Genomic DNA, 23,955 nt, shown 5'->3' on the forward strand with positions numbered 1-23,955 from the left:
TGTGGAACATGATATTCTTATGGCATATGCAAGCACACTTGTAATCTAACTTATTTAACTTCAAGTTATATACTATGTACCTTATTAATCAACGTTTTGAGGAGATTCATATTTGGATGGACCTTTTCTTTGTTAGGATTTTGTTAGATTTTGTCTCTTTGGCTCCTTAAGAAAAATGTTAAAACTTCTTTCATAAATTTTCCAAATGAATCATTTTTCACCCAAAAAGTCAAGAAAATTGGATGATGATTAGTAAAATGAGGTTTATTGATTATCTTTTATAATTTATGCTTAGTACAATGGAAAGTTGAGATTATATTGAATACAACTTTTTTATAGTTGTATAAAAGATTGTGGGTTTTCTCTACTTATGCTTGATAATAATGAATTATTTCTCCGGGTAGAGGAGCTATATAACAGAACGTATGCAACTATAAGAATGCAATAGTGATGGAAGGATGCTTTGAACCAGTGACTCACACTCAAATCAATGTGGTTCGAAGTGTGGTTTACAACTATGGGTAAGCACAACTAATCATGTCTTTCAACTAGCCTTCGACGAGTAGTTTTTACCATTTTTCTCCACGAATGTGAAACCTATTGGTCTATTTTCAACATGTTTTATTCTAATTTTAATTTTTATATACTAACCCTATCACTTGTACCCCATTTTTCTTAGGTTAAATTCCCCAAGAATAAGTTTCGAAGGCTTTTACAAAACTATTCTTGAGAGGCAAAAAAAAATTATATCGGTTGCATTCGTGAGGTATGCACTTCACCATCTATTTATATATGATATGTGCTTTTAGGTAGAGAATGTGTCACATAACTCAAGTTATTTAATTCATGGTTCCTTAGGATTCATGGGAGCAACCTTGCTAAGTGCCATTTTTTTACAACTCGCTCAAGCTACAAGTGCCTAGGAATGTGCCATAAACTACTGGTGGCAATTGAGTTTGTAAGTTCCTTGCACATAAACATATTCAAATAAAAAGTATTTTTACTAAAATTAGTACAAGCAGGGTGAACAAGTATTTAGTCATTCAAGCATATGAGACTTGCATTATTCAATGTTGTTTTAGGTTGTCCATTTTTTTTCCTTAGTCCACATGGCTCTATAGTCACCTATAAAATTGCTCATACAACTAACAAGACATGGGATTGACAGCTTGGGTTCTCATATTAGAAATACAATACAAAACTAGTTAACCTTCTAATGAGGATTTCCTTAGTTTGAAGTTGAATAGAAACTAAAAGACCAATGTTGGATCGTCTATCTACTTAACCTATTATGCAATTTATGATAGAGCTTGATGACATCTGCCACCATTGGAAATATGGTGGAGAAACAGTTTGTTTTGTACTTCTTTTTCACTCTTCATTCGATTTAACCTGTGTTGATTTCCCCCTTGAATAAATTTCTTTGAAATGAGAGTTCTAGTAAGACATTTTGAATGCCTACAATATTAATGCCTTCCTTGAATCCAAGGTTGTGGGGGTGAAGTGGGTCACGTATGAAGTGTTATCACAAAGCACACATGTAACTTTTTTAATAGTAGGAGTGAAACTTTTCATTTCAAATTTCATTTTTCAACTTAATTATCTCTACGGTTTTTATTCAAACACAATAAGGGTAACTAACACCAATTTCCTTAGCTTAAATAAATATCCACCCAAGTCACAAACTACTACTTATTTGGTCATTCATATATACTAAGCTGAATGAGAAACCTAGGCTTTGAAACTTTCATCCAACTACAAAAAGAAGTGATAGGCTTCTTTAGGTTTATTGTTCACAAACTCTTTATTGTATATGTTTCAAAACAAATTATGTGTTTTTCGAGTTAACCCATTCTAAAAGATGTTTACCGTGCACCATGTTTCAAATCTATGATTTAGGCATAAACTGATTAATTCCTAATATCATTCTTTTTAATCATGTCATGATGTGTTATCATTGTAGTCAATATCATAAATTTCTTTCTGAAAGTCATTATACATTTGAATGGAATCTTCAACTAACATTTATATAGTTGAAGATTTAAGATTTTTGAGCCCCAATTTCCCCTTAACCTTCAATGCGAATAGAAATTTTTAGTAGGAAGACACCTATATTTTATTTTGACATGCAATTATAATTTGATAATTTCCCTTTGAATATTGAAGAATTGGATATTGTAATGTATGAAAATTGAAGAGGGTATACTAGCTTTTGGTTGTTCCAAATAGTCTCCTAGGTGTTCCAATTTGGGATTGGTGGTTCCTCTTAGTCTCTCCATTGTCCTCATCCATTTTCGATGGATTGATGGGGGTTTTCATGGATCAAAAGATTTGGCGTCTTGTATTATCCTTAGTCCAATTAGGCTTATCCAACTATACAAAAAATATGCAATGTTCATAGACAAGCAACAACAATAATCCAACCTCAAAAAATTAAAACAAAAATAATAAAAATATTACGAATACACTAAATATTAAATTAAAACAAACAGAAGAATTAATTAACTCATAACCAATCATTTAAATTTGCAACAAATTTTACTTGTAGAATAAATTTTACAAAAGTCACCTCACTAGAAATGAAATCCCTAGCTCAACTACTTATCTACTCACACTAAGGAAAGGAAAGTACATAATACAAGACTAGTAAGCATGGATTTAATCGAGGTAGAAAATCTTACAAAGGATAGTTTTTTACTCAGTTATTTATTTAAATTTTATTAGTATTGTTTAAACAAATTTGAATAATTTTAAAACTTCTTTCTAGTTTCTTAACAACAACCGAAATATGTAGAATAGATATCATAAAGGTAATGAAAGTAGGGTAGTTCTTGAGCTTTGAGAGGTACCAAATAATTGACTACATGAATCGATATTAAGAAATAACTATTGAGAAACATGTTCCCATAAATCTAATAATCATAACATATGGGATGCAACACCCATGCTTAGGAAGAAAGATAAATTACATTTTTAGCATAAACAAGAGAAAGATAGTTTTACATAAATAAGCATAAGAAATAAAATATTAATGTTTTTTTACCATGAAATTTTGTTGGATCAATTAATGTTTACTGTTCTTTTTTGAAAATTATAACACCATTAATTATAACGCATATGGAGTAAGAAATTTTAAAAAATGGATAATAAGAAACAACAAAATAAAATATGAATAAAACTATATTAGTATGATAAATGAATCTATAGTATAATTGTATTACGTAACCTTTTTTAGGATATCCACATTAATGACTTGAATGGAATCTTGTTCAAATAGAGGGTGTAAATCTATTTTGATGAGGCAATGTCCTTAATGCATGAAGTTTTCAAAAAAAAAAGGTAATTGTAGATGGCTTCTCTTATTTTAAAATTTTCAATCTTTGAAATTATTCTTTTACTTATTATGTTTCATTCTAGCTTGAACTTCTTTTGTTTGGGCAATTAGGCACATATTTACCTAATTGATGAGTTTCACTTCATCATATTTGAGTATCTCTTCTAGGTGGCATGAAGCATTTGGTCAGTGATAAAGACTTTAGTTGCAACATATGCTTAGATGAAGGGACCCTACTATGTTGTTGTTAATGATGCCCAAGGATTTTTCATAAAGGTGGATATCTCTCTTTTATTCACTAACTTGGGTATTGTTGTTATTATGCATCAAAAGTCTTGTTATTTCATGTAAGAAAGGAAGGGAAACATGGAATTTGATATCTACATGTGCCTTGTTTGAAATTACATACCATCACTTGCTTAAAGGTAGAAAATGGGGGGGGGGGGGGGGGGAAGACATAACATATGAAGATACTAAGTTTTGACACTCTTTCATCTATCATTTTTTTTATCAATGAAACTATTCAAGGGATTTTTGCCACTATATGGTTCTATATGTTTGTCAGTTAATATGCTCTAAAACACTATTTGGTTCTTTTCTCCTCCAATTAATGTATTATAATGATATAGCAAATCAACATTAAATAATTTGGCATTTTTTTTCCAGTTGTGATTTTCAATAATGCCTTGTTATTTGATTTTAGGATTTTGATAATGGTAAATATCATATCTTTAAAATATAAGCATTCTTTTTGACACATCTCATTTATCATTTCCTTATTTTTCCTTGACATAATTCTACATCACAATGGATTTTCATTTTCTTATAATGAATAACTTAATGTACTTTTTATGCTATATGTCAACTCAACTTTCATCTAATCGAATGTTATTTTATTTTGCATTGCATGGACTCACCAACCATTTCTCTACTTCACATCATCAATCATGCAAGATTCTAGACATTTTTAAAATTACTTCCCTTTAATTGGATTGAGTGTCTAAATATTTTTTTCAACTTGATTTACATAGTTAGAAGCTCTAGTATATATTTTAGCCTTTTTTTAGTTTGAGATTAATCAACATATAAATAGTTAGTAGCCTTGTGAAAATTTGGTATCATATACTTCCAATCTTCATTCGTAAGATAGGCCTACACAGATATCCTTTTTCTTTTTTCAAATCTTGCTTGCTTTTCTTATTTTGAAAATGTATGCTACATTGAAAGACTAACTTCTCATTTTATTTTTTTGAGTGTCTAATCTATGATTCATTTGATGTATACAAAAAATACAATTTTAGTAAATCCAAATTTGGTCTTTGCTCTATTGTGCTTTATAATTAGGTAACTAATACTCCTTATAATTGTCATTGTTTTCCTTATACTTACATTTTTCATTTTTGTGCTTTGATTTTCTTTATAGGTAGTCTTTACAAGAACTAATGCTTATATATACATTTGTTTTTGTTCTCTCCATGTCATAAAGTTTTCCACATCGAATATTTAAAGAATTAAATATAATATGAATGAATTGAACACAATAATGATTTATTATAATAGTTCCTTACATAATATTTTTTCATGTTTTATTAATTATATATATGACACTTTTTGGGATTTAAATATTATGTTGCTCATATAACTTTAGGAATTGCCAAAACGGAAATAGTTTTGTCACCAAACTATAAGAGGAATAACTTTTCTTTGGAGAATATGTTTTTTTATGACGTGGAGGAGATTCTAAATTATGTGATAAGGATTATAAAGAAAAATAAAAGTAGTTCTACTTACCATAACTATCCCAATGGAGACTCCTGTTTTGGAGAACAACCTCTTATGCCGAAGAAAGATGGTTGCATTGATACCCTTTATTCATGTTCCATGTGAGAGTTTTTGGTTTATATCTTTAAGATACTTAGTGATTGGTAACTATATCATATTTAAGAAAATAAAAGTATGAAATCCATTTTTCAATAGTGAATGTGTTATGGTTTGAAACCATTAGTTATACAAAATGCTAAGCAGTGGTCTTCTTAATGTTTTACTACTTGTGAGCTTATGTCATGTCATTTTCATTAACTTCATCTAAGTAAATAAAACTATTATTTTCTTTTAAGTAATTCATTTCTTGTACAACTTGAATGGTGGATTCCATCAAATTTACCTTATTTCATGTTCAAAGGGCATTATGCTCTTAAAAACATTTTCTTCAAGACATGGAGTGCATCCTTTGCCTTGAAAATGGATTTTTTCTACTCTTCTTTTTCTTTTTAATTTAAAATTCAATTAAAAACAAATATATATATATGTAGCATAAATGAATTTAAACTAAAATTGAAAAGAGCATTTGATTTGTTTTCTATTATTTAAGTGTCAGTTCATATGATCGAAAATTAATTTGGAATTTGTTCAATTGTCACGTTAAATAAGTGCATGAATGTTTTGGATTTTAAGTTAAACTTAAGATGAGTCACCTTGTTGATATAATCTATAACTCATATAACATGCATAGATCCAAATGTCATGGCCATATTTTTTTCTTCATCCTTTAAGTTTCCAACAAATGTCTTCTCCATTTTCTACAATTTTGATGTTAGCTCATATGATTCATGTGAAATCAACTCATGATAATTAATCTTATTTTTAAATTAAACCTAAGATTAGCTAGGTTATTGAGTTGACTTGTATGACCACTTTTCCATGCCATCTCATCTATTTGGTTGATGGAAAAAGGTTGTTTTCTATTGAATAAATGATGATAAATATGAAGAAGGAAAAGAATTAATGAACTAACATTACTTACATCCATTATGCAACAATATGAAATTAATTTATGTTTATATCATTATGGAATAGGTACTCATTTCATTTATTGCTCTGGTCTATGAAAAATTTCTTTGTCTATGCTAATGGAAGATTCAATAGTGTCGGTGCTATCAACTTTATTAATACATGACATCATCCCTGTTCACATGTACCCACTTGGTTGTATTATTCATTGTTTGACACTAGCTAATCATTCAGCCTTTGGTTTCTCAATTTAATGTTTTGAATATCTCATTTATTGTGTAGAAGCTTTTTCCCTTTTTTTTTTTCTTTGTTCTATCACATGGTTAATCTATTTTGTGCATGCAACATTTGAAATATTTTGTTGAACAAGATTTTATGACAATTCTCTCCCCAAAAAAAATATTCATTTCCCTTCTTTTTTCAGTATTTATATCAGCTATTGAAAAATCTTTATGATAACTAATTTGACAAGTTTTTTCGATTAGGTATAGACTACAAGGAAACAAACACCAAAAATACAAAAAAATAAAATATTTTAGGTCTAGCACAAGTTTGATGCAAATTTGATGTTATACTCTAATATGTTATGAGATTACATTTTTTGTCATCTTCTTTAGGACATTATCTATTTCTTTTTTATCATGATTTTGAAAATGGTGTAAGGACATGCGTTTTTTTTTTTTTTTTTTTTTCTTTGTTGTTCAAGCGAAGAGTGATAACAACAATTCTTCTTATACCTATGTTGTATTAGAATACAAAAATGATCTACAACCTAAAATAGTTATGTATGACACGTATAACTAGGCTTTATTATTTATCTTAGTTTATTATTAATATTGTAATCAATAATATATCCTCTATTTTCTTTTATTGAACAAACACCGATATTTCTTATTCTCAGCTTGGAGTGTTTAAAACGTCAGCATTCTAAAAGTTGTTTCAAGCCCAAATGATATTCTTAAGTGAGTAGAACTCAAATTCAATAGAAGTTTATTAAATTTACATTTGTTGTAATTATGGATGGTTCTCAAGCTTATCTTAATAAAATTTAGGTAACCATTCTATTTGAAGAAGATATTGAGAGAAGAAAACGAAGATGAAGAAAATGTTTGAGAACAAGTACTTGAGGAAGACAAAGATTTTTTTCTTAGTGGTTGAGGATGATTCTACTCCTAATGATGATGATTAAGAGTTTTTTTTAGGGTCTAATGAGATTACAACAATTGTTATGCAAGAGAAGGAAGAGGTTGTTAATACAAGGGAAAATAAGAGGTTTGTGCTACTCATGAAGAGATGGTTGTTGAAGCTAGAGCTCTAGTGGCAAATCTTCCTTTGCCTATTATTACTAAGGAATTTTATTATGTCATTCTAGGTGCTAAGGTAGACACAATTGTTGTTATTCATGCTTATATTACAATATCCTCAACCTTAGTAAACATTCATGCTACTGAAACTAATATTTCGAAAGTTGGTGTGGCAATTGCGGTTGGGAATATACATGATGCTTAATCACTTCTTTCCATTTTCCATTCATTCCTAAATATTAGGATACATTGATATTTTTTTATTTGTACTTATTTAATTGGCATGATTTTCCATCAACATTTGTACTCACTTTTATTGACATTTTCTTTTATCATTTAGGGATTTTTTATTTTTTTTGGTCAAATTTGCATTTCATTCCTTCAATCAATGTTCTACCTTGTTCTTCTTGTTTGTTGATTTTGTTTTGTGAAGCAAAAGAATGTTGATCTCCATTTTTAAGGTGATTTTTCCCATTCTTACATTTTTCTTTCAATGCACTTTAAGGTCAATGTGCATGTCAAGTTAGGAGTAGGAAAAACTAACAAAAAAAAATATTCTTTCACATCATTTTTATGTTTTTGCATTTCTTTATTAGAATGGAACTTTATTAAAAAATAAATTCCAAATTTTGTTACATCATGTCATGATTTTAAGGGTTCTATACTAACAAATTCATGCTACTAATTAGTAGGTAGTACACTATCACTTTTAATTGATTACCTAAGTCAATGAACGAGTCATAAACAAACTCGTCGAATTTTAAGGAACCCATAACTTGAATCTTTCAAGAAATTTCTATTACACTTACATCATGTATGATACAATAGTTAGGATAGAGCCCTTAAAAGCATGGCATGAAATAACAAATTTGGAATTTATTATTTAATGATATTCCAATTTCACTCTTATCTATCCTTGTTCCATGCATTACACTTTATGAGCATTCTAGCCTAACATCTTTTGTATTGTATGTGATTTGAGTGCATTAGGAGTTACAAAGGAGATTAAAGTCATGGGTTCCTTTCAAATATATGATTTGTTCACCAATGATGTGTGGACTTAGGCAATCCATTTGAGGGTGTAGTGCACTACCTCCTAATTGAAGAGATGGTTGGTCATGGCTTTCGGGATGGGTTTCCCATGATGAGTGCACTAGTGTGTACGGTTACACATTAGACACAACCTAAGGTGAGTCTTGATATAAGACTATCAAGTAACCATGACTTTACCAAGTTGTTTTATCCCTTTGAATAAATAAATAATGAAGAAGGTGAAAGTTTCTTTTTGTTTTCTTTTTTTTTTTCAATTTCATGGTAGCATAACAACATTCACTTTGACTCAAAATTGGGGTTGCCTCCCTTGAATTTCATGGGTAAGCTACATATGGTTTTGAAGCTTAGGAAAATCAAGAATCCAACACTTAGAAAATCCTAAAATATCCCTAGAAAATTGTGAGAGAATCTAGTTTCCTTTTCTAAAATATCCTTAGAATATCCTTTTTTCAAAGTTTCTAATTTTGAGATCTTCAAGGACCTAGTTTATATATTAAAGGAAGATCTTTTTATTTTAAAATCTTTATAAAATTGGATATTCCTTATAAATACAAGTATTCCAATTCAGTGAATAAATTTGTTATAAATTCTTATAATGGATAATTTATTTTAAGAAGGTTGTCAAAATTATTCAAAGCCTAGTCTGTAAACAATATGAAACTTTAAAAAAATAATAATAAAATAAAAAAATAAAAATAAATTAAAATCTAACACAATGGTTTGGAACCTCCTTGAATATATATCATGATAAACATTAGCCTTACAAGAAATAATCTCCATTTTTTCCAAAATCAACATTCAAATCTAAAATATTCATGCTTAAACAATATTTCAAATGTTATCCACATTTCCATGCATCCAAATGAAATAAGCCTAACCTAATCAAAATCTTCCCAAATTGATGCATTGTAAGAACATTGGCACCATGAATCATTCCAAGAATCCTCAATTCAACTTAAGTAACAAAAACCTACAATGAATTCTCAAAAGAAACCTTATATTTACATACAAGTATGCTTTTGGAACGATTTCTTATGTAAAGAACTATTAGTAAGCAAGAATAACTTATATAATTATATTGACTTAAGAAAAAGAATTTGGTGACTATAAAAAATAGTCAAATGAATATATAAAAATAACAATAAAAATAGATATTATTAATAAAAGATGACTAGAAGAAATAGCCATCATTAAGAGAAGATGAGTCATCATTAACTTTACAATCATAACATTAATAACAAATAACCTCATAAAGAAATATTACTTTTCTTTTGACAATCATGGTTAACAAAATGATTGTGTTTCCTAGTCATCCTCTCCCATTTTCCTCATAACCAACATGTAACATCTTAGTTTGCTAACAATGCTCTCCCAATCAATTTAAAAGCCAAAAGAAGGAACTAAGTTTCAAATGAAGATTAAATTTGATTGTTAAAGAAGTGGAAATGATTCACTTTTCATGAATAGGAGGAAAAAATTTTCTACACACCTAATCTTGCTCCACACACCCCTTTGAGACATCACACTAAAATGAAGAAGAGAAGAAGAAGAAAATTTAAAGAAGAAAAAAATATATATAGTGAATTTTCTCTCCCATGTAGTCATATATACTATGGATTATATGTGAATTTGTTACTATACCCTCCTTATCTTCATGGAGTGACAATAAAGTTCCTCATTAACATAAAAATAATAATAATGCTCTTAAAATCCCTACACTCCACTAGGTATGCTAAGTGTCCCCTAAAATTACTCATTTTAAGTTAATTAACTATTCTCATTTATTTCCTAGTTATTTTTAACTTGAATTGAGTTCAAATTCAAGTAGTTATAAAAAAAAGGATAAACAATCTCGGGTGATTACAATCTAATATAATGCTCACATTCTACATTAACCTTTCCTTAAAAATATTTTTTAATCCTTACTTTCCTTCCAATTTTAGTATATAATTCTTATTAATTTAATTAAAGTACTTATTCTTATATTATTCACCTCTTTCTCCTATAGTTACTGTAAATTTGCTATCTCTACATAATGTTAAGTGGCAGTCATTCTCTCATGGTTTGGATAATTAAATTTCCATCATGGTGTATATATATGTATATACATGATAGTTTCTTAATATAAAAAATTAAAATTAAAATACCTATCCAAAAATATTGATGTTGTTAGAATTTTCACAATCTTATTGATTTGCAATTAATTAAAAAGCTAAAGGATAGTAAGCTATGTGGTAAATGTTCACATTCTCTATAACCTCTCTTAATTTCTTCAAGATGGAAAACTATGTTTAGTTGAAATATAACATGAATTTTTAATATATTTTATATTTTACATTTTTAAATTTTGAAACTTCTATACAAAATATAAATAGTATATACAAAAACAAAAAATATAGCTTGCATTCTTAGAACTCTTTTCAAAAATTCAAGTGAAATTTTTTTACTTCTTTAAATTTAAAACATCTTTAAAAAAAAAAAGTGTTTTCTAACTATACATGTAACAATCGCTCTCAACCATGTAGATATTTTTGAATTTGAACCCAAAGGGGTCTTCATAGCTTTAAACTCCATATCTCAAAATATTGATATTGTTGTTAGAATTTTAATAATCCTATTGATTTGCAATTAATTAAGGGGCATGCTAAAGGACATTAAGCTAAGTGGTAAATGCAAAGTTTTTAAAGGCGAAGGCGTACGGTGAGGTGTTTTTGTGCCCATGAGGCAAGGCATAAGCCTTAAAGTGTTGAGGCGTAAGCCTTTTGAGACCCTCATTTTATAATTAATAAATATTTTACAATATATAAAAAATAAAAATAAAATGGCATAAATTTAAAACATGAAAACTATCCATTAGAATTATAAAAAAAACGTTACTAGTTCCGTACTTTCACAACAAACCATAACTAAGTCACAACAAAAAATAAAGTATAAATTAGGTGAAAATAATTATAAGTTCATTAATAAATTTAATAAAATCTATAACTTAAAATTTTTAGTACTTACTTGCAAATTCATCATGTTTTCTTTTGTTGGAATGTGAAGAAACCATATTGTCCAATGATGCTTGACTCTCTTGGTCTTGGGATGATACAATTCTAATGGCATCAACATTAAATAGTTCATTATCTTCAAGCCAAAAAAGATCAAGCAAAAGGAGGGGATCTTCTTTCTCCACAATCCACTCATCATCTGAATCCATCTCATCTACCAAAATGGGATCAACATTTTGTTTCTTTTGTAGACTTCACTCTCTCAATCTAGTGTTGAACCTCACATACACTAGAGCATTGAACCTCTTGTGTTCAAGTCTATTTCTCTTTTTGGTATGAGTTTGAAAATAATAATATAAAAAAATTTATATGTTGAAATTAAATTAAAGTTCTATAATATTAGAATAAAAATGTATACACTAAAATTTTTAAAAAATAGAAGTATTACCGATTCAAAAGTGCTTCAATTTCTCTCACATCCCAAAGCACTACAAGTGAGACTAAGGACTCGAACAATAAACTTTTGCAACTTTGGTGTGGAACCCCCAAAACGCATCCACCAACTCGTAGGACCTCTTAATCTTCAAGAATCAATAGCAATACGGCTTCCAAATTCACCCATTGCTTGGTCATATGAGTCCAACTAAATGTCAACTTGTAAACATTCTTGGTAATCCAACATCCTATCCATGCATTCAAATAATCCCTTCCTTACCTCATCCACATTAGAAAACTTATCTTCATAGCAGAATTGAGGATTAAGATAATAACCTGCTGCATATAAAGGTCGATGAAGTTGCGGAGTCCATCTTGCATCTATTTTTCTCCAAATTGAGCCATATTTCCACTTCATGCCTCCACAATTTAAATGCAAATTTCTCCTTGGATGAGTCCATCAACTCATAAATATAACCATGGCTATTCTTTCCTTGAAATCAACCTCTCTCAAGACACTTACTAATGGAATAGTGGTATTAATACAAAAAGCAACATGAGGCCAAAAATTTGGATCAAACAACACTATACTTCGAGCTTTTACACCTTCTATCTTTTTGGCCCATGTACTAGAACACCATTTTTCAGAGGAGAACATTGCTATAAGAGCTTGTTTTTGCTTATAAAGATTTTGGAGAGTAAGAAATGCAGTAGCAAACTATGTAATTGTTGAACGAATAAGTTTATGATTTTTTGTAAATGTTTTCATCAAGCTAAGAACCCAAGTATGTCCATATATGAACTTCACCACTTGCCTAGCTCTTAAAAGTGTATTAGCATGAACATTTAGCTTTCCAACACCCTCCAACATCAAATCTATGCAATGAGCAACAGAAGGAGTCCACCACAATCTTCTCCTCTTTTCCATAAGCCTCATTCCAACATTCACATAATTAAATGCATAATCAGTAATAATTTGCACATTATTCTCCTTTCCAATTTCTTCAACCATGTCATCAAGATGCTTGGACATCAATTCTCCATTTTTTATCATATCAAATGCATCAATTGATTTCAAAAACCATGTGCCAACAGGACTATTCACCAAAAAATTTATAAGACATCTACTCTTTCCTTTTGTCCAACTATCTGACATAATTGAACATTCATATTGCTTCCAATCTTTTTTGTGCTCTTCCATCATGATATTTATATCATTCACCTCTTCTTTCAAAATCCATGTCCTCAATTCATGCATAGATGGAGGCTTAAAATCAAGCTCAAAATTTGCAATTGCATCAACCATAGGAACCCAATATGGATCATTCACTATTTTAAATAGGAGACCTTTTGAGTACATAAATAAACCTATTTTTCTACACACTTCCTTCCTTTCTTCTAGCTTCCACTTAAAATTCAAAGTACTTTATCTAGGTTGTGAAATGGCGAATTTAGCCATGGGTCCCCTAGGTATAGGTTCCCCACTCCCATTTACAATCCCACTACCACTACCACCCCCACTCCGCAATGTTCCCATTGTTTTAGAGAAAGCACTCTCAGTTGGACCCACACCAATTTATTGAAGTAATTCATTTCTTTTTTGTTTTTGTTCCTTATAATTGCTCAATGCCTCTTAGCATTCTAATCTAATATTTTTACTGACTTTGTTACATGGTTTCATATCATGATGAGTTCCAGCTAAGTGATGCTTAAGCGTCTTTGATTACAAAACTTACATAGTATATATTTCTCCCTAGAAACTTTAATAACATATTTCCACACAAAATCTCTTCGTGAAGCTTTTGAATTGGAAGAACTCATTCTAAAAAGTAATAATAACAAAAATAATCAAATTTTATTATATAATTGACCTTAAAAAAATAATAAGACACAATTTAAATATCAAATTAACAATTAAAAAATAAAAATAAATCATGGAAGAGTGGAAGAAATGTGTTGTGCATTGTTTAAAAGAGTTAAAGATATTGTTGTGTGTCTATTTAAAAAATTAGTGTTGTGCATTGTTTAAAAAATAGTGTTGTGGGAACTATTTAAAAATTAATGTTGGTGCAATGATTAAAGAATAGTGCACACTATTCACTGCACTGTGTATGTTATAAGTGTTGTTGTCAAGTGCAATAAATGTTGTTGGGTGCAATAAATGCTGATGGTGGGATTTATTTAGGATTGTTGATTGAAGTTGTGAGAAACTAGACATTGAAGAGAGTGAAAAACAAAGAGAGAGAAGAGGAGATGAGAAGGGTGTAACGGCGTGAGACTAGGACAAGGTGAGCAATAGAGAGAAAAGAAGAGATGAGAAGACATACTTGTTGAGAATCAAGATGAAGAATATGCAGTTCTTCACGTCATGTCACCGCCAAAGGAGAACTTCTATCAAGATGAAGTCGTTGAAGTGAGAAAGGGGAGCAACACTTTAGTGTTGTTGTCGAAGAAGAAGCTGATCTTCAGGTCGTCGAAGGTGCGAACTAAGAAGAGCTAGGGTTAGGTTAGGTTTCTCCCTCAATTCGTTCTCTTTGTTTCCTCTTTAGTCTTCAACGTGTTTGTGGGGGTTTTAAAGTCTTCAACGGTAAGTTTGTTTCAATTTTGTTTTTTATCAACCACCTCAGCAAACTAAAGGCTCACACTTTAGTGAGCAAGGTGTCAAATGTGTATGCAGAGCACACCTTTGAAGCCCCTTAGGCTAAAAGGCATTCGCCATTTGTGTTCAATGTTTTTTTGCCAATGCCTTCAGGCGTTTTCTAGACTCCTCGCCTCAGAGCATACCTTCAAGCACACCTCAAGAGCGTCTTTCAAAACACTGGGTAAATGTTATCTTTCAAGATGGCAAAGTATGTTTAATTGAAAATTTAAGATGAATTTTGAATATGTTTTATATTTTTTATTTTTAAAATTTGAAACTAGAACCATATATAAAAACAAACAAAAAAATATTACTCATTGTATTCTTAAAATTCTTTTCAAAATTTTTAAAATGTAAGTGAAAATTTTTACTTCCTTAAATTTAAAAATTAAAAAAAAAAATCTTTCAGAAATACAAATAAAAAAGTATCCAAACATAACTAACTTGATTATTATGGTTTCCTTGATCATCCATAGAGCAGCAGCCTCCCAGGCAACTTGTTTACGCTTGTCTGCATATTTTCCCAACATATCTCTTTCTTGGGTTTTCTTTCTTTTTCAAAGAATCAAAAGCAAATTAAGAACAAGAAAATGTTTTTCATACACATGATGAAAAGATAAAAGACCGCGAAAAAGGGTAATGGAGATTAAGATAAAGTAAAGCACCCTTTGGTCTAGCTTCCTCCTTGGAGATGAACATAATTTAATAATTTACAGTCACATACCATATTGTCTGAACGCATAAGGGATCAATCAAATTGATCCTCACCAAACAGGTAAATCATCCTCTCCTTCCTCCATGGATCTCCTCCACACTTGAGCTTCATTTCCTGATCATTTGGCAATAGCTTTGATCTACAGAGAGGGCAAGTTACCTGGCCCTGATCCATCCAAACATCTATGCACCCTTTATGGAACACATGACAGCAATTTCCAAGCTCTCTCACTTCATGCCTTTCTTCTATGCAATTCAAGCATATCGCACATTCGGAATCACTTTCTTTACATGTACGCAGACCTGCATTTGCACCTGACCTCTCCAGAAGGCGACTATATTCTGCTGACACAAGTTTCTCCTTCCTGGATTCAACTATGCAGTGGACGGGAACTGGGACTAGCAAAGAAGAAGGGCGAGGGTATTCCTCTGAGAAACCATCAGGATCTTGTTCATATTTGCCTAACAGGGGAACATAAGAGAGTATAAAAGCGAGCATATTCTTGATAATATTGACTGAGAAAATGTTCTGCTGGAAAATTTCTGCTATGATTGTTGTGCCATCAAATTTCCCACAGAAGAAACCCATCAACAATGACCTGGAAAGAAAGGAACAGGAATTAAGAGAGGGAAAAGCTTAGGAGAATGGGAAGGTGGAGGAGCACCTGGGTCGGAGTTTCTTCTTTAGGATCAGTAAATATAATAACAATCGAGGCGACTGCTTTCAAGTGAAAGATGGTACAGGCTGTCAGTCGACTTTTAGGACTTTTTGGTATGGGAAAATTTAAGTATTAATTAATTTATTTATTCTTAATTTTAAATAATTTTTTAACCTTATTTACATTTGCATTATGGGAAAGAGGAAAAATAAAATAAAAAATAAAAAAATAAAAATAACCAAGGCAGTTTTTGCTTAGTCCTCCGGCAACTACCCCAGTTGCCTAAAAGCCGCCCCGGACGAAAAATAGAATTGAGAAGCCGAGTATGACTAGCCAAGTTCAAACGTATAAAATGGGGAACCACTTTTATTGGTTTTTCCGCCATTCTCTAATAAGATATGATTGAGAAAAAACTAAACAAATTCTAAAGCAATATGATGCCCATCTATAATTTATATAAAAATGGCCGTACTCTATTGATCCCTTCTCTAACATAGAGCGACTTGGTTGACAGCTCCATTACCCATATGAAAGAAATATTTTAAGTAAACTTATAGGGTATTTATACCTGATAGTTAACTTGTAACCTTGATTATTGAAAATATAAGGTGAAATCTACATCATTGAATAAAACCATGAATATACAAAATTGAAATATATTAGATTGTGAAGTCTGAATCAATTTTGTTGCATTTCGCTTGAGATGTCAGGGATCTAGTTATCCGATCAGCTAATGAGGATTGAAGGAGGTAACACTCCCTATAGAATTTTTATTTTTTTTTTAATGTGATGATTGACAAGTTTACTCATATTATATATTTAATATTTTTATGCTTAAGGTTTTGTTTTTAAAAAGTATGGTCGCAATTGAGAGACTTTTTTTTTAGAGTTTTACCATTATAATTTTTTTCATTCATTTTAATTGATGGATTGTTAAATGTTAATGCACTTTGTGGACATAAGGATTACATTAATCACCAAATCATATTAAAAATCTTGTCTTTTTATTTATTTTCAACTCATATGTGTGTCTAATTTGGATAACACAATACAAATAAATTGGATCAGAATATTAAAAATGGAATCAAATATACAAAATAAATAAGACCCAATTTAGGTGCAAAGAAATAAAATTAAATTATACATATAACATATTGTGATTAGTCCGTTACCCTCCATTAATGTGGGCTTACACAATAGTTTCAAATTTTTATTCAATTTTGCAACTTTGTAAATTAAAATTCTAAATTGTACAATTTCCTTTCCGTTCCTCTAATTGGGTGGCAGGCAATTCAATTGCAAACATTTGCCTAGCAAAGAAAGTCAATTGCAATTCTAGTTTCCCATTGTTTTATTATGATGATTAAATTACCTATTTCGCCAACTTAAGTCTTGATCAGGATTAGTGAAAGTGTGAGAGAAAAAGTAAATTAAAAATAAAACAAATCAATAAACCAAAAAATTGAATAAAATTAAAAATAAATAAATATAAAATCATTAATTTTTTTATCATATTTTTTAATTCTTTAATACAAAGAATAAAAATTTAATCATAAATATTTCTAAAATTTTCTCATTCTGTTTTTTTTTTTGGTACTTTCATCAAGAAAATTTTAAATTTCAATTTATTTTTCCCCTAACTAAATTGGATGGTTGGCCACAATTAGTTTTTGTAACAACATATTTTCTTTACGAAAAATGACTTGTGGTACTGGTTTTTTTTAATGGAAGAATTGTTTTTTAGTGATGAATTTTCTATTTGCAAACGTAGTATTCATATTTAGCAAGACACAATTTGTCATAATCAATTTTGTACAATTTTTGTAATGTCTAGTTAATTCAATTTAGATATGAAGCCAAGAGGGGGTAAATTGGGTATTAATTACCTTTTTGAAACTTTTATTAATTTTCAATTAATGTGAGAAATGAATAAAGCATGAGAAAAAGTAAAGAAATAAGAAAGAAGATATTACAAATCAAATTTGTGAATCTAACCATTTTCATATTTTTGCTTGAAGAATAATCTATTTTTGACATAAATGTCATTTTCCATTTCAAGAATTTATATGTAGGTTCTAAAAGAAAGAGTTATTTTTACAAGAAAAGAATAAGGGGTTTTTTTGTCAAAATGAGACCAAAAAATGATGAAGAATTAAATTTTCAAATTTGGATTTTAATGATCCTTTTAATCAAATAACCCCAACAACAACCCATCTATGTCCACTCCTAGCATCAATCCAAGCTTGGAGGCAATCTACTAATATTTAAAGACTTCAAACGAAGTCTTTCCTTGTATACTTAAATTCAATGGTCTCAATCCTTTGCAATTTTTCTTCAAGTGAATACATACACTTGAATATAACTCTTAAAGAATTAAGAATCCGATGAAAATTCTACTAGCAAGATAAGCTCACAAGTTACCAAAGAAATCTATGATTTGATTAAAGGTGCACTAATGGATTTACAAGAAGTTTTGATTGAATGCACTAAACAAAGCTTAAATGAGAATTTTAGGTAAGTGGACAGTTGAATTCCCAACATCTCTTCTATATTAATGCACTTTAAAGTGCATATTCATATGTAGGAAGGTCAAAAACCCATCATGCACAATTTAGGTTCGACTAGTCGAACAACAAATTGAACCAATTTACTAGCCATTGTATATTATAAACCTCAACAGGTGATTGTTGGGATCTAGTGGCTTGATTGATCGAACAACCGATTCAACCAATTGTTGACCTATTGAAATAGCATTCTACCAACCTAAGGACAATGTCACCCCCTCGATAAGTTGAACTCAACTAGCTTAATCAATTTCTCTATAACTTGACCAATTAGGGCATTTTTCAAGTTTTAAGATTGAATCAAAGTCGAATAGCCACAAGAAGCTTTCCACAACCTTTTATAAACCTTCTAAACATGTTTTTGGAAATATTTAAACCCAGGTTTTGAGTAAAGCATGAACCCATCCATCTTTAAGAAAATTTAAGACATGTTATGGGTGATTTTAAAGAGGCTAAGTATATAAAATATTTATGTTAATCCTAATGCACCATAAAATTAATCTTTCACAAGGTTTTTAATGTTTTCAAAGTGTCCAAGTCTTCATTAGTCCAAGATTGTCCATTCTTTAATGATTGACTTAGTTTAATTCCTTAAAAGTTGAAATAATAAACTCGATAAAACCTTTAATTTTTATTAACCTCATTTTATTATTATCAAAAATCGATTATAGGAAAATTTGGGCTAATGTTTTTTTTCCATTAATTTTATATTCATAGAAAAATGCTATTTAATTTTGATATCCATATATTCTGTCCTCAATTTTGTACTTGAAGTCAAGAATTATACATAGAAAGAGAAGCGTATCTCAAAAGGGCAGAGCGTCATTGGGTTAGCTGAATGGAGAACTGATGGAGCATATCTCAATAATGCCCAAAATGGGTAGCACTTTTACATAGAAAGAGATAACGTTCACAAGAAAAACATAGGATATAATATCAAAATAGGAGCCTCCAAAAATATACAAGATATATACAATGAAAACCAAGAAACAAAGATGGCTAAACAAGGATCAAGGTGAGCTAAAATACATTACATAGGCACAAGGATCAAATCTGGATAGCAAGCATGCAATCACAAAATAAATCCAAATAAAATAGCTAAAGGGTGATATAATACAAGGGAATGCTTGTCCAACATGCATAAAAGGCTATAATATTGATCAAAAGTCAAACAAAGATAAAAACAAACGAAAAGAGACTAAAACAACAAGTTTATACAATAGATATAAAGGTTGGATAAAATACAAATAGTTATAGAATAAATTAGAATAAAATAGTTAGAGATGAGATAAAATTAATAGATATATATATATATATATATATATATATATATATATATATACAACATTCTAAAAGTGTTTAGAATATAACCCAAAAGCCCAAAGTGCCCAAACATACATGAATCATCTCATATTTAACCAAACATATTATTGTTCAGAAATGTGACAGAATAGCAAGTCATGTAAATATTGATTTATTTGACAAGCCTAGAAGTGAGATTAAAAATAAAAATAAAAAGTTCCATAACATATTTAAAGTATCTAGAACACATAAAAAATATCTAAGGGACCCAAACATGCATCAATTATCCTAGATTTCACTAAACATCTTATTACTCATAAATAAGGCAGATCAACAAGTCATGATAAACAGAATAATTTAACAAGCTTAGGGTATAATAAAACAAAATAAAAATTTTATAGCATAATAAAAGTGTCTAGAACACATTAAAAAAATTTTGAGGCCCAAACATGCACCAATTCTCCCAAAATTCAATATTAAACATTTAACAACACCATATTCAAGTCATCATAGCAAACAAAGAAAGACATAATTAATTCTCAAACTTGGAAAATGATTTTTGAATGAAACCAAAGCCCAAAACCTTATATTAGAAGTCTAGTACATATAAAAAAATATCAAAAACAATTTAAAACCCACGAGTTAGTATATTCACAAAAAAAAAAATTGGGTGTCAAAAATAGGGCAAAATCTAGGCACTTAGGAAAATTAATTTAGTGAACGAACTTGAAAAAGGCTTTTTTGACAAAACAAAAATTGTTTGATACATTTGAGAAGTTCAAAACACCATCCAAACCTAAAAAATTATTTTACGACAAGCTAAAAAGTCCAAAATAAAACATTTTATAGGTCAAAAACAAGGTTGCAAGTGGGTGAGTTTTGAAAATAAAAAAAATATGGGCTTTCCCATTAGCCTCAATTAATTTTCACGGTCAAATCCACATCCCAACCCTCTAATGATCATGAAAGGAAGTTTTAGGGGCTAGAGATTATCCCATTAGATTAAGATTTTCAAGAATAATCCATGTTTCCAAAAATCAATAAAATCTAAAAATCATAAGTTTGAAAAATAAGTAATGTAGACCAAAGGAATGAGTCATGTACCAACCCACAAGGCTAACACTCTTTCTTATCCCTAAAATTAGTATGAAATTAAACTCAAAAAATACATAGAGGGCTAAATTAGCTCTCACATGTGAAACAAGAGGGCTGAAATTCACAAAAAAAAAAAAACACTCATAGATGAGGATGTTCTAATGTGAAATCACGCATTATGTACCAAAGAATATGACAGCCATTTATTAAACTTAAAATGACCATAAACTTAAGCCTCAAATGACTAGTTCAAATGGGTTAGAAATGATCCTATAAAATCAATTTGAAAAACCTTTCAAAACTCTTAAAAATCATGAGAGCAACCATCAATTTTCCTAAGCATAAAAATAAGATCAAAGCCTATGGAAGGAGGCTTGACCTTGGGCCATAAAATTGGCTATCAAAAATGCTTAAAATTTCAGCCAAAGAGGGTTTGAAAAATGTTTTACAACCAGATTTGAAAGAAAAATCAAAAAGGGCAAAAAGAGGCTTCAAAAAGCCATTTCCATGGAAAATCACATTGGCAAATAAACAAACATTTGTGGCCCTCAAAATTGATTTTAAAATCAATCAAAAAGACTTTACAAAACCATTAAAATGAAGGGGGAAAACAAAATCCCAAAAGAATAAAACAAAAAAAAAACCAAAAAAAAAAAACACCAAGGATTTCAAATCCTAACAAAGCATCATCTCATGAATTGATCAATGGGCTTGAAAATGGGGTAAAAATACCTAAAAGAGAACAAAACCAAATTAATTAGAACATCAAACCCACTATACAACAAAGATAATTAAGGATTAAGCAATTTCTCAAGTAATCAAGGGGAATCAAGAGAAGAAAAGTAGAAGAACAACCATAAATCATAAACATTATAACCAACAATCCAATGTGTGGCCTCCAATATCCATACCCAACAAGTATATATCCTCAAAGGATTAAAAGAGAATAAGAATAGACTGTAAATAAAAGATAAAAAATGAAATTAAACCATACTTACAAAGTTTCCTTACAAGTGTCAAAACTTGCTCTTCAAGTAAGCTTCCCTTCTTCTCCAAGCCACAAATTTCTTCCAATCTCCAAAGTTCCTCTTCTCCTAAAAATCTAGCACAGTTTCTCCTCCCAAAATGCCAAAAAATCTCCCCTAAATGAGCTTCCCAATACATTTTTTTATGATGTAAAGAATGGTGGAGATTTGGACACTTGTCCTCATCTCCTCCAAAGCCTAACTCTCTTTAAGCCCCCTTAAACCAAAGCTTAAACTCCAAAAATGAAATAACCTAAGGTTAAAAACACTCCTAAATTGAGCCTAAGGAAACCCTAAAAAAAAAAAAAAAAACCTAGGATGCTATTAAAGCCACGCCATGGATCCAAAAATCCCTCTAAAAAGTCTCTAAAAGTGGATCAAAAGTACTCAATGCCAAAGCCAAGTAATAGGTGAGTGTGAAGTACAGAAAAGCTAAAAATGATCTTACGCATGCACTTATGCAATGAAATAAAGCAAAATACATCAAATGTGATCAATATCATATGCTATGGAAACAAAATGTTTGATCTATGAAATTGTATTAATATTCCTTATTAGGCTTTGAGTTCATTCCCTTACATTGACAAATTTTCAAGTACTCTCAGTTTGGGCGAGGAGTAATGGTTAGGATTGGATTTTTTTTCATTGTTAGGATCTTGGTTTAAACTCTTATTTTAGACATTATTTAAATGTTAGAATCTAATTATTGATTGAATTGTTTAAGTTTAAAGTTGTTTATCCAATAGTACAATTGTTGATGCATTAGTTTTTTTTTTTTTTAGAAGTTGAGTTTTGAGGATTGTAGTATGTTTTACTACTTTGAATAGGAATTTGGTAATTAGTAACCTTCCAATTACAAGATAATTGTTTGAGTCATTTACATTTTGAGTCTTTAGGCTTGAGGTCTGAAACAAAAATCATGCCCTTAGAGTAGGTATTGGGGCATGACGATGGTATTAGGGTTAATCGTTAACCTTAATGTGAGAGTTTGTTTGGTCCTATAAGAGGTGTTTGTCTATCTGTTTAGCCTCCCAACCCTGTAGGATGTTGTGTTTGCATTGGGGGAGTGACTATGATATCCCACATTAGATAAAGAAAAATTTTTCTGGTGTTCTATACATATGGGCTCCTCTTAACCAAATAGATATATTTTAAAGTTGTGAGAGTCATTTAAGCCCGAAGTAGACAATATCTATACTATTAGGGGTAGGTGATTACTACTCAAAAAGTGTTCTTTGATAGCTTGATATAAACTCTTTTAAACACTTTTGAGTAGTAATTAATATAGTTTAACTCAATTGGCACGTTAAGGACCCTTGAATATGTTTTTAATCAATTTTTGGCTAGTTTTGGTGTTTTTGGTAGCTTTTTTATCATTGAAGCAAGCCAAGAATGGGAAAGAACTTTGTGAAACCCTTGGGAATGAGCTTCCAAGCCAATCAAGAGATGCAAGGAAGAGAATCAGAGAAAGAAATCCATCATGAAGCAATTTTGCATCGTGATGCGAAATCTTCACATGCTATGCAAAATTCAAAGCATAGCAGTTGAAAGGAAAATTTGGAGCACTTCCTGGAGTCCATTGTCTACATGCTATATATCATTTCGAAGCTCGGGAAGTCATGAGTCCAACTCTTTAAACGATGTGCAATTTGGAGTTGAAACGAAGAAGTTATGGCCATTCGAAGGCAACTGCACAAAGCTAAAAAGGAATTTCGCTTTGACATTACCTGATGTGAAAATTTTCGCATTGACATTCCCTGATGCGAAAAATTTTCGCATTGACATTCCCTAATGCGAAAATTTTCGTAGCACACTTTCCCAATGCAAAAATTTTCGCACTGACTTTCTCCGATGCGAAATTTTTCGCATCACCTTTCTCCAATGCGAAAATGTAATAGTTAGATATTTTACACCGACTCTATTAGATTTTTTTACCTTAAGATATTTGGTGTAATTATCAATTCTCTCCTTGTAATCAGTTGAAGATCTTTTAAGATATTTAGGATATCTAATTAAGAGGTTGAAAATATCTCTCTTTATATATCC

At 30.1% G+C, this 23,955-nt stretch overlaps 1 protein-coding gene across 1 annotated transcript; it reads right to left on the reverse strand.

The window, feature by feature from the left end:
* Window positions 1-15,289: 15,289 nt before the first annotated feature.
* LOC104882492 (probable E3 ubiquitin-protein ligase RHA4A) lies at window positions 15,290-15,857 on the reverse strand. The gene has a single exon (XM_010666051.3). The coding sequence runs from the start codon at window positions 15,851-15,853 to the stop codon at window positions 15,299-15,301; it is 555 nt and encodes a 184-aa protein (XP_010664353.1). The 5' UTR covers window positions 15,854-15,857; the 3' UTR covers window positions 15,290-15,298.
* Window positions 15,858-23,955: the final 8,098 nt, after the last annotated feature.

This window comes from Vitis vinifera, chromosome 2, assembly GCF_030704535.1.
Source record: "Vitis vinifera cultivar Pinot Noir 40024 chromosome 2, ASM3070453v1".
Lineage (NCBI taxonomy): Eukaryota > Viridiplantae > Streptophyta > Magnoliopsida > Vitales > Vitaceae > Vitis > Vitis vinifera.

Bases quoted from the DNA above. Each gene is read 5' to 3' on its own strand.
- LOC104882492 (XM_010666051.3), bottom strand. From the start codon at position 15,853: ATGGGTTTCTTCTGTGGGAAATTTGATGGCACAACAATCATAGCAGAA.